The 16,057-nt window shown below is 40.8% G+C and overlaps 1 protein-coding gene across 2 annotated transcripts in view; it reads left to right on the top strand.

The window, feature by feature from the left end:
• Nucleotides 1-15,828, top strand: part of ZFAND2A (zinc finger AN1-type containing 2A) — a 29,522-nt gene extending 13,694 nt beyond the window's left edge. The window contains exons 4-10 of one of the 2 annotated variants that reach the window (XR_016313455.1): nt 1,153-1,275; nt 4,079-4,230; nt 5,744-5,854; nt 7,561-7,606; nt 11,026-11,102; nt 13,590-13,867; nt 13,918-15,828. Coding sequence is in view for 1 of the 2 variants with exons in the window: in XM_089682250.1 (XP_089538376.1) it covers nt 1,153-1,275; nt 4,079-4,230; nt 5,744-5,854; nt 7,561-7,606; nt 11,026-11,102; nt 13,590-13,626 (546 nt within the window). In the remaining variant the exon portion in view is untranslated. Of the gene's footprint in view, nt 1-1,152; nt 1,276-4,078; nt 4,231-5,743; nt 5,855-7,560; nt 7,607-11,025; nt 11,103-13,589 lie in introns of both variants that reach the window. The other variant, XM_089682250.1, reaches the window with a different exon arrangement.
• Nucleotides 15,829-16,057: the final 229 nt, after the last annotated feature.

Genomic DNA, 16,057 nt, shown 5'->3' with positions numbered 1-16,057 from the left:
CACAGGGTGCAGTATGTGTGTCTACACTGATGTTGAGGATTCCAGTCGTGGGTTGATCACCCACGCAGTGACAAGCGACTTCCTTTACCTTCAGCATGCATCATCCCCAGCCGATGTCCAAGGCTGCTGGATTTCTGGCTGCCAAGTCCTCTGTATGCCATGCCATGCCATACACGTGTAAATTTGTGAGTGCATTTCTGTTTAATAAATTGCCATTTATTTTTAATGCTACATTATGGGGTTGCACTTTTGTCTTTTTTTTATAAAACCAAAATATTAGCTTAGTTTACCAAGGTATGGTATTTTTTTTTTTTTCCTGCTCCTAGAAGCTAAATAGTGTTAGCCTAAGTAGTGTGCCTGTTCACATAGGATATTAGCATTTTTTTGAGCTTCAGTGGCTAGTAGCAGAAAGAGAATTTTTTTTTTGTTTACTTTTTTTTTGAGAGTTTTTCCATCAGAAAAAAAGCTAAATGTTCCTAATGGCTTTTTTTTTTTTTTCCCCTCTGTAGTGTTTTATTAGCATTTTTACCGTACATGTACTCTTAAATACTACTAAAACGATGCTAAAAAAGCTAGTACTAGTGGTGGTTTTTTTTTTTTTTTTAATCGAGTTTTTTCCAGCATTTTATTGAGCCTAAAAAAATACTAGTGTACGGAGCTTTGTATATATGTCTGGTATAAGATATAGGGGTTGATTTTCTTAAGGCAAATAGTGTGCAAGGCAAATGATGTGCAAGATCTGAGGGGAAGCTCAAAAATTAAGGAAAGCTCTGCTGATTTCTTTCATCCAATCATGGGCAAGCAAAACACGGTCTTATTCTTGCATGTTTCTCTCAGATTTAGAGCAACTGCACTTGCAGTGCACAGACTATTTGCCTTTAGGAAATCAACCCCATAGATAGTGTGGGCCTAAGGAATAAAGATCTAGCCTGTTTTTTTCCTGTCCTCTTTTTCCTAATTCCCAAACATTCGCAAGTGGTGAATTACTCACTTTTTATAATAAAACAGTCACTAGGAAGATTCATCTGAATTGAATGTTTGGTGAATGTCATATTTACTGCTCCAGTAATGTTGTCTCTAGCAATACACATGTAGAGTATGCATGCCATGCATCAGTGTTAATATTTTTTTTTTTTTTTTTTTTCTCTCAAGGATGTGCAAGTACCTGTCTGTCCACTGTGTGGCGCCCCTGTACCAGTAAAGAAAGGAGAGCTGGCAGATATTGCAGTAAGCCAACACATGGACAGAAAGTGCAGTTCAAAGCCAAAACAAAAGGTTTGTTTTCTTCACTCTGGATTACAACTTTGCATCTGGAAACATTACTTCTTACTAGAAATATCTGCCCTGTTATTTTAGTATTTTTATTTTATTTTCCGTGTGTGTGTGAATTCATGATGAGATCTCCAGTTTCAAGCTTCCTCCTCTAACCAACATACCAGGCTCAACAATCTCCTCCTTCAACCCCGTTACCTCCAAGGAAGTTACCGAACTCCTTTCCAAGGCCCACTTCACCACCTGTCCCTTGGATCCTGTCCCCTCAAGACTGTTGCACCCTCCTTCCTGCTCTATCCTAAACTCTCTAACCCACATCTTCAACCTCTCACTCTCCATGGGCACCTTTCCCTCCCCACGCAAACATGCACTGGTTACCCCCATCCTCAAAAAAACCCTCGCAGCACCCCACCTGTTTGAATAACGTAAGACCTATCTCCCTGCTCCTGTTTGCCTCCAAGCTTCTCAAGCGCCTTGTTCACAACCCTATGAACTGCTACCTCACCGACAACAACCTTCTTGATCCCCGACAGTCTGGCTTCCGCCCACAACATTCCACAGAAACTGCCCTACTAAAACTCACTAATGACCTACTAACTGCTAAAACCAATGGCCATTACTCCATAGTCATACTGCTTGACCTTTCCGATGCCTTTGACACAGTCGACCACCCTCTCCTCCTCAGTAAGCTCCACTCCATCGGCCTCCATGACTCTGCTCTCTCCTGGTTCTCCTCTTACCTTTCTCAGCGCACTTTCAGTGTCATACAACTCCTCCTCTTTCTGTTGAGGTACCCCAAGGTTCTGTTCTTGGGCTGCTCCTTTTCTCTCTCTATACCTCCTCCCTGGGCCAACTGATAACCTCCCATGGCTTCCAATACCACCTCTATGTTGATGACACCCAGATCTATCTCTCCACTCCCCAGCTCACCCCCTCAATCTCCTCACGTATCACAAATCTACTAAGCAACATATCAGCATGGATGTCACATCACTACCTTAAACTCAATCTTTCAAAAACTGAGCTAGTAATATTTCCTCCTCCCCGATCCCCCACTCATGACTTTACCATTAAGATCAACAGCAGAACTCTTGGTCCTTCCCCTCATGCCAGGGTGCTAGGCATAATCCTAGACTCTGACCTCTCCTTTGGGCCCCACATCCACTCACTGGCTAAATCCTGCCGCCTCAACCTCCGGAACATTTCCAAAATCTGCCCCTTCCTGACCAATGACACCACAAAACAACTCATCCACGCCTTGGTTATATCCCGCCTCGATTACTGCAACTCCCTCCTCACTGGTCTACCGTTACACAGGCTATCCCCCCTTTAGTCTATTATGAATGCTGCCGCTAGACTCATACACCTTACCAACCGATCAGTGACTGCTGTCCCTCTCTGCCAATCCCTCCACTGGCTTCCACTAACCCACCGTATAAAATTCAAAATACTAACCACAGCTTACAAGCCATCCACTGCACTGCCCCTAGCTACATCACCAACCTCATCCACAGATATCGCCCACTCCGCTCCTCCCATGGTATCCTCTTCTCTAGCTCCCTCATCACCTCCTCCCATGCTCGCCTCCAGGACTTCCCCCGAGCCTCTCCCATCCTCTGGAACTCCATACCACAGCATGTCCGGTCCGCCCCCACCCTGTCTGCCTTTAGGCGATCTTTGAAATCTCGTGTGTGATTTTTGCGCACCCCTGCATCCTTGTAGCAGTATTTCTGCTATAAGGTGGTCGGTAAGCGGTTAACATATATTTCTACGTATCGCATTGAAAAAAAAAAAAACACTTCATTTGTAAATAACTCTCCAGTGCTTTGTGCCAGAATTATAATTATGTAATTTTAAACAGGACAAATTACAGAATAAAATGCACACTTTTTATGTGAAGTAACAATATTTATTTTTAAACTAACAATACTCAAAGAACCGCGTTTTGTTACATTTATTGTCTAATGATTGCGAAAAATCAATCATTTGTTGCAAGACCATATTCACGAAAAGAAGACCTTGTTTGTACTTAACAACGTAATACATATATTTTGTTTTTTTGTTTTTTTTATCTTAAGTATTGTAATGACAAAGTTATCACCAAATAAACAGGTCTATATCAGAAATGTAAAAAAAATCCTCCATAAGGGGTGAATAGGTGTGAGAGGGGAAGTGGCTGGCTCTCATTTTTAAATTTGGATGTATTTTACTTTTACCCTTTTTTTTGGAATGAAAGAAAGAGAGCATTACATTATGACACTCTTAATAGTGAAGCATTGTTCTGCCATGAAGGACTTATTTGGAGGGCTTAATAACTGAAATGCAATCCCAGGAGTCGTTCCATTCAGCTTCTGATCTAAGGGTTGGACTGTGGCTGGGCTTTATAGTAGCTGGTTACAGCACCATAGCCATTTGTGTGCACCACTAGTATAGACACTGGTAATTATTGTGAAGGTTTATTACCTATACAGGAAAAATGTTTTCTATACCTGCTAATTTCTATAGGAGTATATACTGAACCCTTATTTTTTATAGAACGGGAACATTTTACCCAAACCGGTTACTGTTGTAAGTCAATAACCGGTCAAAACATTATCCACTGTTATAACTCCAGAGGACTTCTTCCTACTTGCTATAGCCATTGTGAGGAAAATTTGATATTAGTATACTGCTAGCTTCTATGCAGAAAATATTGCATTCATAACCATTTGCTCACACACAGTGCCAAGGTATTACACAGAATGATCTTATCTTTTTGTGGTTTTCATAATTTTTTTTTAACTTCTCAAATTTACTTAATCTCCAGATTTTCACAAATCGTTGCTGTAAACCAGGATGCAGAAAGAAGGAGCTGATGAAGATTGAATGTGATCAGTGTCGCAATAATTTCTGCCTATCTCATAGACACCCAGTAGATCATGACTGCAAGACCACAGGACCAGCACTTTCAAAAGCTGGGTGAGTCTGCTCTGTCATTTTCCAGAAAGAGAAGATGATTGGCTACAGAGTTTGCACTCAATATCCACTCTATTCCTAAGGTAGGATCAGCCTAATGGAAAATCAAAAGGAAGGCTTAAACAGAAGAGAAATTTGAACATATGTAATATAACATAAGGCTCTTTACAGAAAAAAGCTAGCCTGTCATATCCATTGGATGGATAGATATTTTAGTTAGATTAGTTTTCTGTTTAAGTGAACTGTATAGTGTTTGCTCAAATATGTAAGGTGTTTTAATTACATGTAAACCAAATCATGAAAATGTCATATGAGCTTTAAAGTGTTACTAATCTCATAACTGTAAACTCAGTCTGTAAATGCAGTAAAGCATGCTTGTTATACTCACTGTAGAACCTAAGGGGTTAATACTTTGTGTTTAAAACAAAAAACTGATCCTGTGTTCTCTGATCCTCCTGTCCTTCTACTGTCCCCAGTCTATCTGCTAATAGTACAGAGCTCAAGAGTCACTCTGCACATGTTCATTTTGATTTGGGGTTATGCAGCCTCATAGGACAGTCAGAGCAAAATGAAAACTCCTCCTACAGGATTACCCAGTACTTGGCCGGACACTGATAGTCACAAGACGGCTATATACTGCTGATGAGAAAAGGTGTTTATCAGTTTATATTTACTAAAATAATTGTATTTCCATGTCCTGTGTACTGTGGGAGACCGAATATAGTGATTGCAGGGTCCTGGGTTTAGCAACACTTTAACAAGTTAGTGTATTTTCAAAAGGTCAGTTTGCATTGCTTCAAATATCTGGTGATCCATCCCTCCTGTGTTACTCTGTCACACATGTTTCTCAAGGAGTCTTCAATTGGTCTTTTAAAGGTATATTATGCTGGCATGAACTAAGAAATGCAATGCAGCTATCACTGCAATTTGTGCATTTAGACAGGAAGTGGCGGCAGGATATTTGCTTCGAGATGCAGCGAAGGGTGCAAAAATTAAAACATGAAAACAAGTATTTTATTTAAAAATTATTGCAATTGTATGATACACAGTAATTTAGAAAACAAAATGTAATTCAGTAATGGTTACTTTGAGACCCCTTTCACACCTTTTTTTTAGTGTTTTGCAGGTTATAATTCCAAAAGGCATGAGCTGAAAAATCCCATGGTATACAGTTGTGCATGTTCACTTGAAGTTGAAGCTTGTAGCATGAAACCGTACAGGAGTTTCTTTTGAGCTACAAGCTTCAAGCTCTTTTAGCCCCAATAGACTTCAATTGAATGGCCAGAAAAAACATGTAAACGTGCAAATCAGAAAATAGTTAAAATAAGAAACCATCAAAGACGCCAACAAAAACACATGTGCTAAGTCTGTAAAAATGACCGAAGAGGCTCAGCTCAAGTGTGAATGCAGCCTGATTTTAGCTTTGGATTTGAGGTTTCCAAAAATGTTGTTTACTTTTTTTTTTTTTTCTTTTGCAAAGACTGTAGTTACAGTACTTACTTTTTACTGTTTGCAGATATGCCGCTTTGATGCGATATCAGAAGGCTTCTGAACAAAATATAGCAGCAGTTAAAAGACCGTTAATTTCTCAGAAAGTGCCTGAATCCTGTGGGGTTGAAGCAAAAAGGTAATGAACAACTTATGGTTGCAAAATGCTTCTCACATAGTGATCTATACAATTGTGACTGGCCATCACTTTTTCAATAAACGAGGCCTCCAGCATATAACTTTCGTCTGTGATCAGCCTGCTGTTGCAGCTCAGTGAGCAGTGGATGCCAATCATAGTTGTTGGTGGCTCTGGTTAGAGGCAGTTATCTTATGATAGAGCCAGCTATTTGTAAGCTCTTAAATTTTGAAGCATCTTAATAAGCAGCAAAGTAACCGTATTGTAATACAATGGGCACCGTAGGGGTGCCTTCTAACCTGACATTACTACCTGCTTGTCACGCTTAGTTCTAACACAGGTGGTCAGACACTATAGCTGGCTTCGGAGTTTTTTTACCTATAGCATTAGAAATTCTGAAAGAACCCTCTGCAAACTGCTATATACCCTTTCCAGCAAACTTCAATAAAAAGTAATCCCTTTTGGCCAGTCCTTCTCTGCTCTGCCTATGCAAATGCTACTCTGAACACAATGCCAACATAGGGCAAACAGACACAAGGTGGGGGAGAGCTACTGGGTTTAGGTCTGGCTACTGAGCTTCTTTACCTCTAGCAGCCCCCTTTCCCACAAGGCAAATGGGCCTACCGGTACTCTGTTGCTCCCAGGACTTATATACAGTGCCTGGCTACCACGCTGGGGCAAGCAAACTGAGCACAGCAAACAGGTACTTGCAGTTCGCAGACAGGCAGAGTGCCTGCCTTGTACCTGGACTGTCACTGAACCAAAGTTCAGGAAAGTCCAGAGTCAGTTTCGTAGTCAAAAGGCAGGTGGGGTTCAGAGAGAAGTTGATATCCTAACCTGGGTCATCAATGAGGGAATCCGTACAGCAGGACAGACAGACAGGGAGCTTGCAGCACATTTTGCAAACACAATATCACAAGCATGAGACTGCAGGCTTGGCTGGCTTAAATCAGGTTTGGTCTCTACCCAGAGACTGGCCCCATCAATCACCTTGCAGGTGGACATGCAGGGTGAATGTATCGCAGCCAAAACCAGGATGCTGGAGAGGACCAGCAGCTGTGATGCATCAGGAGCACTAGATGAAGCCCCTGCCCTCAAGGAGCTTGCAATCTAAGGACCTACCTGCATGTTTTTGGAGTGTGGGAGGAAACCCTCGCTGGCACAGGGAGAACATGCAAACTCTGTGCATGTAGTACCATGATTGGGATTTAAAGGAGAAGTTTAGTCAAAGCTATTTTGGCTATTCTTCTCCTGTAGGTCATAAGAGTGCAGTTCATTCTGCACCCTAGTGAACGTTTTCGGACGATGGCAAGCTAAAGTCTGCTGTCAGCTGACATCACTCAGTCGGTCCAGGCTCTGAAAAGATCTTGACCATATGGTTGGGATCCACCCTGAAGCCTGGACCAGCACCTTGCTCAAGCTCTTGGATATCTGCTGAGAGCCTGAGCCAGCCCTTCTCACCCCCTTCACTGCCCTTCAGTTCAGTTCCCACCCCCTCCACTGCACTTCAGTGAGCACTGGAGGGGCAGAGCATAGAGCCAGAAACTGACAGAGTGGTGGGGAGAACTGAGCAATCAGCAGGGATTTAATCACTCAGGTCTCACTACAGAACTGGTGGGGAACGGGTAAGTATAAGTTGTTTGTTTTTATTTATTTTCTCTGAATCAAATTTGCATTTTTTTTTTTTTTTTTTTTTTTTTTTCCGTTAGGGACCCTCTTGAGACTTCTGGAATAGCTGATCTTCACAATGGACTGGTAAGCTATTTCCTCATCACCCCTGAATTTGAAGGGGCAAACCGTTAGATGAGGCTCTGTCTGTGCCTTCACAAACTTGTGTATATTTTTCATTAAATTGCTGAAGTAGGGTTCTACCCAAGCAATGTTTGCAACTAAAGTTATGTTGATCCTGTAGCAGCACCAAAGTATTGTGTATAAATATTTAACTCGCATAAGAAGCTGCCACTCCCAAAACCACAATCATCTGGTTCTGCTCACAGGTGCCCACTCCTCTGAAGACTACTCCTTCCACACAATTCAGCAACATTCTGGAGCTGCTCACCACTTTCAAAGGGTAAAGTCAACTTTATTGTTCAGCACACCCCACCCAGGATCCTCCCTCTCTTTCACCCCGTATTGGGCCTTAACCATACAGCCTCAGAAGGGGGTGTATCCTTAGAGGGAGGATCCTGGGTTGATTGTCTGTGCTTGTGCTGAGCAATAAAGTTGATTTTATTCTATGGAAGTGGTTTGTGGCTCCAGAACTTTGCTGAATAAGGTATATAGGTAGTTGCGTTTACTGACAACAACAAAGCAACAGTAAGTACAAGATATAGAAGTCCCCATGGTTACATCCAACAGAGTACATGATGTACTACTTGTTACATTTATTAAAGAGAACCTGTGACCAGAAGAAAGTGTTTAATGTGCGATTTGCAAATAAGTAGCTGGCTCCTCTCAGAGGGAAAGGTGGGTCCCATTTGCAAGTTTTCAAGAAAGTAGGTCTGCTTTTGATTTGGATAGATGGGAATATGTGCAGATTAAACATTTGAGTCTATTTTATACATACCAAACAGAAAGTGTCTGTTGGATGACTGTACCCCATTTGGGAAACCTTGCCCAGAAGCGGCTCTGGTCAGCAGAATTATTTGTAAGATGTATGGATGGATAAATACACGTTTTTGTCTGAACTTCCTAAATTACTTCAGGAATGGGAGAGAGAGCTGTTGAGAATTCTATTGGATAAGCAGTGGTATAAAATATTTAAAGTGGTTGTTAACATGAAATATGAAAAAGCATATCCCTCTATAGTGTGTACTTGTCTCAAGAGCACGAAGGTGTCCTTTTATGAAACTGAGATCAGCGACGATCCTGGTGATCTCTGATCATTAGTGGGTTAGGAAACTGAGATGATCAGTGGAGAACATGTTCTCTGATGATCATCTCAGCACATAGACGGCCAGTGTATGAAGGAGCAATGCCATCCCTTCACTGGTGATCTATGGGCAAATTCTCCCTCCAGATTCCCAGAGGTGGAGAATCGGGGGAACCGCAAACGAAGCAACAGTAATTTACCACTGCTTACTAAACTGTATTTGACTGATCTTACTGTAATCTCGCGAGATTACACTAACAGCAGCTGTTTTCAAGTGTTTGTAGATTGCTTCTCTCCTCATTAGAAGAAGCGAGCTACACCGCTTCATGAACAGGCATTCAGAGGAGAATGGTCTCCTCTGAGAATGTCAGAGAACTGAGCAGTGGTTCCTTTACCACTGCATGATAAAAGGACACCTTTTAGTGTCCCTTCTATCTGCTGTCTAATTCCTTTTTGTTGTCAGCATGAGTCACTTCTGACAAGTTTTCCTGTGTGGGAGGGGGGGGGGGGTGTCTCTTCCCTTCAACTCCCAGAACTCTCCTCATTGAGCTCTGCAGAGTGTAATTCTTTATTTTTTTTTTTTTCCTGAACTGTCAGACAAGCTTTATAAATTCAGCACTTTGGCTGTAAACAAGGGAAGACTACTAATAAGCAGCTACAACTTATGTAAGATGATTTGTTTTATCTGTGTATCACCTGAGGCCAGTCACTTCACTGGGTATATGTAAGGTTTGCAGCCACTTTAAACTTTCATTTAAATCTTTTATATCTTCTAGAATACAAGGGAGTAGCTGTACATTCCTTTTTCTGCAGCAGTACACGCTGCAAAGATTGCATGCAATTTTTGCAGATCTGAGTGAAAATTGTTGGCAATATAACATAGGCCCAGGACCCCTTGTGCATATGTTTTGGTCTTTCTCTAATCTAAAGCAGTATTAGATTTCTGTAGTAAACTTTATGGTAAATATAAGTGGGAGGAGGGCCCCCTTTTAGATGCAGAATGCCTACTTTTATTTCCTAATGAAAATGTCCACCTCCCTTAATGGTACACACAATGCCCCTCAAGAGTTATCTTTAAAGTGGCTGTAAACGTTTAAAATGACAAATGAACAAAGCATATCTCTCTCTATAGTGTGTACTAGCCTCAGTCCAAAGCATCTAATTTGGTTTCTACGTGTTCTCGCCCTTTTTTCTCTCCATGAGTCACTTCTGATAAGTTATGCAAACACCATCTCTCCAGCACACAGAATGTGATTGATAGCCTCGGCAGAGCATGTTTCATTATGAGACTTTGTAGAGGGCGGGATGTGTGTTTATTCCCTATACTCAGCTCTCCGATTACACTCTTCTCCCTGCTCTGCGGTGTGGCCTCAGATCCCCACCCCCTACTGGGTAGAGAATTGAAATGCTGTGTAAAAATCTGTTTTTTAAGATGTTGTAGAGAAGAGATTGCTGAAGATAAACTGGTACAACCTACAGTATGTAGGAAGATTTGCTTCATCTCTGTAGATCTGAGGCCAATCACTTCACTGGGTATATGTGAGCATTTACAACCACTTTAAAGAACATTACTCGTTCGAGATGTCCTGCTCCCACATCCTAGGCCTATGTATTGGTTGAGAAAGTCATCCGTCAAAGTACTGGGTCAGAAAGATTTCACATGCACCTCGAAGAAAATTTCCAGAGGCATTGTACAGTATCAGAAAATCACAGCTGGCTGCAGAATGGTCTCCAAATGCCATTTTCATGAACTCCAAAACTGCAGACAAAGCATGTGTAGCAATTATGCACATCCCCTTTTTATTTTAGATTTATACAAAGTGGGGAAGACATAAAACCCCTGTCAGGGTCATATATAGCCTGTTTTATTGTCATCAGTATCCCAAGTGGGGAGATCCCTTTCTGTCCCCATAGGTAGTATGACGTAATGAGAAATCTTAGCAGTGTGGACCCAGCCATTGCCTTCAGTACAGTGGGGAAGGGTCACACCCTCTGAGGTTGGTGTTGCTGACCCACCATGTCCCCAGCCTCTTCCTTCATTTCCTTTCCAGCTGCCTAGGCTCTTGGAGGGATGATAGGTGAGGTGAAATGTTTACAACAGGGTCACAGACCTGCTAAAAGGTTGAAAAGTGTTTAGTCTTCTTTAGTTCTTCTGGAAATAATGTTTTGGTTGGTTATAGGCTTTGTTATATTTGTTATGTATTTGCAATTAGGTGGATGTGCTAAAAAGGTAAGATCCTGACTTACAAAGACGATTTATAGAAATCCACCATTTTTTTTTTTTTTTTTTTCTGTATTCCAGAGTGAAGATGAAGCTCTGCAGAAGGCTCTGGAACTATCCTTACTGGAAGCTGGAATAAATAACCTCTTGACGATGAGGCAAGTTATTTTCGAAGTTCTGCCTGGAATTCCATTGCCTGTCTGTCTCAGCAATTCCAGGTTCTGAGAAAATTAGGTTTAATAATTATTTGCATAACTTTTTTCTTGAAGCATTCTCTTCTAGGAATACCATAAAACACACAACTGTCATTTTTTGCATGGTTCTGTTTGAGCACTCTTCCTGATATGTAAATTTACTAAGGTCAGCTTGGGTAATCATGTTTATAGCTCATGTTTTTGATATCTGTCAAAAAGTTGAATTCAAAACCAGCCATAGACGAGCGAAAAACCATACGAAAATTTCTAATTGTTCGTTTTTCGCATCATGTGCCAGCTACAATGTGCTATTTTCGTGCCGCAGTCGAAGGTGCCTGATCCAACATTCTAGATTTTTTTTTTTTTTTTTTTTTTAGTAAAATGAAACAAACGATGGCACAATCTTATATGCTATTTGGTGTTCATATTTTCTATGGCCTGCCTAACTACATGATTTGCCTTCATAAAGCTGAACCTCATGCTGATGGGGCTAGGTAGTCTAACCAACTTCCCTTCTTCCTAAGGACACCTAAAAGCTGGCTATAGATGGTTCTGTCTCACACTCGCTGTCAGAATACACTGATCAGCAGCTGCAGATTCAATGACAAAACTCTTGCACTAAATACTTGCTTAAAAACATATAAATAATCTCATATAAGTGATAATGAACCAATATTGGACACTGCTGCCCCCTTTGGAATAAAATGAAGTAACTACATAAATAAACACAAATAATCCAGTGACGGTCTAACGAACTAGTAAATGAAACACATTCTACAGTGACAAAGTGAAATGAAATAAAACCGTCATATAATATAAATCAATCCATTAATGTGAACATAAAGTCCATAATAACATATAGAAGTCACTTCCAGTGCTTTAATCTTCCTATTACTCAGTATCCAAAACCAAAATACCACGTGCTCGTGATACAGCCTTCCCTTCCAATCGCTGTACGGGACCTCTGTGTGAGGTCCCGATCATGTGATCACTGATTGGCCAATCAGTGATCACATGAACAGTAGTAAACAAGATGTCACTTCTGACATAATTGCTTGCTACTTGTGAAATCTGTGAATGATCACAGAGGTCACGTGGTACAATGCTATTCACAACAGCCTTGTACCATGTGACAAGCTGTGACCAATCACAGCTCACACAGTATTTCTCAGTAGCTGCAAGAATGCAGCCAGAGAGAAGGAGAAATGACAGCCTTTATGGGTGTAAAAGCAATATGTGTGTAAAAATAAATAAAAAAATAAAAATCATCACCCCCACAAGTAGTAAAGTGTCACTATGGAGACACTGTACTGCTAGGGTGACAGTATGTTTAAAAAAAAACCCCACTAATAATAATATAAGAAAATAAAATGTAAAAAAAAATTATAAAATTTGGTATAAACTAATTTGGGTTTTTTTTTTTTTTTTTCTTTTTTACTAAAAAGATAATTGAATATATTTTGGCCAAGATTTATGAAGAAAGATTTATTTGCAAAATTTTATAAGAAAAAACACTCTCAAAATGTTTGGACTTTTTCATTTATATAGCAAAAAAACTAAAAATCCTAGTGCTGAATAAATACCACCAAAATAAACTTTTATCTGTCTCAAAAAAATGCTAAAAAATTCATATGGGTACAGTGTTGCATTACCGTGCAATTGTCATTCAAAGTGTGACGGTGCTGAAAATTGGCCTGGGCAGGAAGGGGGTAAAAGTGTCTGGACATGAAGTGGTTAATTTGCATTTGGTGTCTGTGTATGGTCAATGAGTTTTTGCTCACACGCAGATGCACTGAGCAGGCTGGATACTGAGCCATGAGGAGCACAAATAAAATACCTGTGTAACAAGGTAATGAAACTGTATAGAGATGGAAAAGGATCTAAAAAAAAAAATATCCAAAGCCTTGAATGTGACAGTCAGTACTGTTAAGTCACTTATTAAGAAGTGGAAATCTCAGGGATCTCTTTATACCAAGCCAAGGTCAGGTAGACCAAAAAAGATTGCAGCCACAACTGCCAAAATGTTTTGGGATACAAAGTCAAACCCACAGGTAGCCTCAGGAGAAATACAGGCTGCTCTGGAAAAAGATGGTGTGGTTGTTTCAAAGAGGACAATACAACGATACTTGAACAAAAATGAGCTGCATGGTCGAGTTTCCAGAAAGAAGCCTTTACTTCATGAATGCCACCAAAAAGCACGGTTACAATATGCCTGAAAACACCTTGACACGCCTCACCAGTCATTGTTTACAATAATACTGCAATGTACATAGGGGAGCACTGGATTTCCATCAGGATTAGCATTTTCTTTACACTTTGTAAATGGGTACAACAAAATTCTTTCAATGGTATATTTTAGCAGATCCCAAAAAGGGGGGGGGAATAAGGAGTTAATTGTTGGTTTTATTGATTCATATTTATTAACCTCCTTATTTATTTTTTCCCCCACAGACATCCACCCATGAATACAGTAAAAACAACGGGATAATGAACTCTGAGATGCTTTTGATTATTAAAAAAAAACAAAAAAAAACACTTCTTTTTTTTTTCCAATTTTGAAGAGTGATTGCATTTGATTTCCAAGCACATTCTCCCATGAAATGGCTGAACTTGTATATAGAACAGCAACGGCTTGAAACTGGTTGGATGCTAGCAGCCACTCTGGATACATTCAAATAAACTGTAATTAAATTTGTCCGTATTGGAGGCCCTGTCAGCACTGCAACAAGGTTTGCTGAGGACTCTTTAAAGTGGCACAAGTGACACAGCTCCCAGCAAGGGAGTGTTCCATAGTGCTGACTGGGTACCACAAAATGGAGAAGTAAACCATTGTAATCCCTCCACTGGCTTCCGATTGCCCAACGGATAAAATTCAGAATGCTAACATTGACGTACAAAGCTGTTCATAACACTGCCCCAAACTACATCACCGACCTGATATCCATTTACCACCCAAAACGTACTCTCCGCTCCTCGCAGGACCTCCTACTCTCTAGTTCCCTGGTCACCTCCTCCCATGCCTGTCTCCAGGACTTCTCCAGGGCCTCCCCCATCCTCTGGAGCGCCCTACCCCAATCCATCAGACTATCACCTACCCTCCTCTCCTTTAGGCGCACCCTGAAAACCCATCTCTTCAGGGAAGCCTACCCCGCCCTCAGCTAATTGCCGATCTCCTCCACTCTTCCTACCATTCCATCCCCCACAGCTATTTCCTCCTGTACCACTATCCCCTCCCTCCTAGATTGTAAGCTCCAAGGAGCAGGGCCCTCGAACCCCTCGTGTATCGAATTGTATTGTTACTGTACTGTCTCGTATACTGTCTCCCATTGTAATGTACAGCGCTGAGCAAACTGTTGGCGCTATATAAATACTTTATTATAATAGTTTTTCATCTAGGCCATGTTTTAAGGACAGGTCTACCTTCAACTAAAGTATTGGTAACCAAACCCCCCCAGTCCAGCTAAGCTGCACTAATACCCCCACATCAGCTGTTTGCTTCCAACTATTACATAGTCGTGACCCGCTCCCTTTGTTTCCATCCTTGGTGGTGAAAACTCTTCAGTGTTAGCAATACCTATACACTGAGTCCCCACTGATTTTTGAATGGAGCTGTATGCCAAGTATTTCTAGTCTCCATATAAGTCTCCCATTCAGGTCAGTGACTTTTATCCCCAATAATGTAAGAATTGCAGCTTTGCAATTTAGTGAAGTATGCAGGTTGGGGTTTAATGCAGTTTAATTTACAGTGGCTAGGGCTGGATTATCAATAGTTTAGTTAAAGGTTGACCTATCCTTTTTATGATGCGTTTTGAACTGCATCCAATCTTAAATGTGAAATAACATTGCTTCCTACGGTGCCTGTTCCCGTATGTCCGGTGCACTGGCAATGTGGATTGAAAAAGAGTCCTGTCCGATTTCTGAGCAGCGCAGTTCGATTCAGGTGCGGTTTACAGGCTATTGACTTCTAGGGTAACTGCTTCTGAATCGCACGTCATGAGTTTGTGAACACTATTTCAGGCTGGCTTTCTCTCTTCATATCCTGACCTGAACTGCTGAACGATCGCTTTTCAATGCGCACTGAAAGTGTGGCTGTCAGGCTGCACTGCACATATGTGAATCGACACTGAGTTTGACCCATGTAATTCATTGTTGCTGGTGAATTCAGTTTTCTTATTGACTCGCTTTGTTTGGTCTGAAAGTAATATCTAGTGTTACAGGAAACTTGTACTGAGAGAAATGTGTAGGCTGCCACCGCTGGGCTACTTCTGAAAATGCTTGGTGCCTGGCTGTCTGCTTCCACAGTTTGTGTTGCTGATCAACCAGAAGTACACAGATTACAAAATCAGAAACCAGATCTGCTAATCTGTATACTTGTACTAATCCGATAAATTAGTACTTTTCAGGAATAAAAGCTACTGTAGAGAAATGGTATTTTCAGAAGGCTAGGCTGGCAATGGCAGCTTTCATATAGGGTCCATTTAGGGCCCATCTGATTTAGGGCCTACCAACAGTCTACAAACGATCAGTCAACTTTCCTTCTTGGGACATGACTGCAAATTTTTCACTTTTTTTTTTCTTGCTTTTTAAGGGCTGTTTTTTTGCTTTTAAATCAGTGTATTTTTTTCTAATGTACTTTATTGGATGAAATTTATATTTTCAAAAGTGTAATAAAATATTTTATATTTCCATATTTTGTGTGTGTGTTTATAGATTGGTCTTGCCAAGTCTGTGAACAATGAATTCTTTATGGCTAGTTACCATAGCTGATATTGATAGTAACTGGTCTCACAAAAAGCTATTCTGGGCTTATATATGTCTTAGCTGACTACACAACCTCCAGTGCAGATTTACAGCTGGAACCTTTTGTATAAAAGGAGCTGCTCTGTTTATATAGCGTCCACGTGTAACATAGCGCAGGT

Source organism: Staurois parvus, unplaced genomic scaffold, assembly GCF_062004578.1.
Source record: "Staurois parvus isolate SC_StPar_1 unplaced genomic scaffold, SC_StPar_1.0 ptg000018l, whole genome shotgun sequence".
In the NCBI taxonomy this organism is placed as follows: Eukaryota; Metazoa; Chordata; class Amphibia; order Anura; family Ranidae; genus Staurois; species Staurois parvus.
The sequence above is the reverse complement of the archived record's forward strand: the minus strand, read 5'-3'. Positions and strand labels throughout refer to the sequence as shown.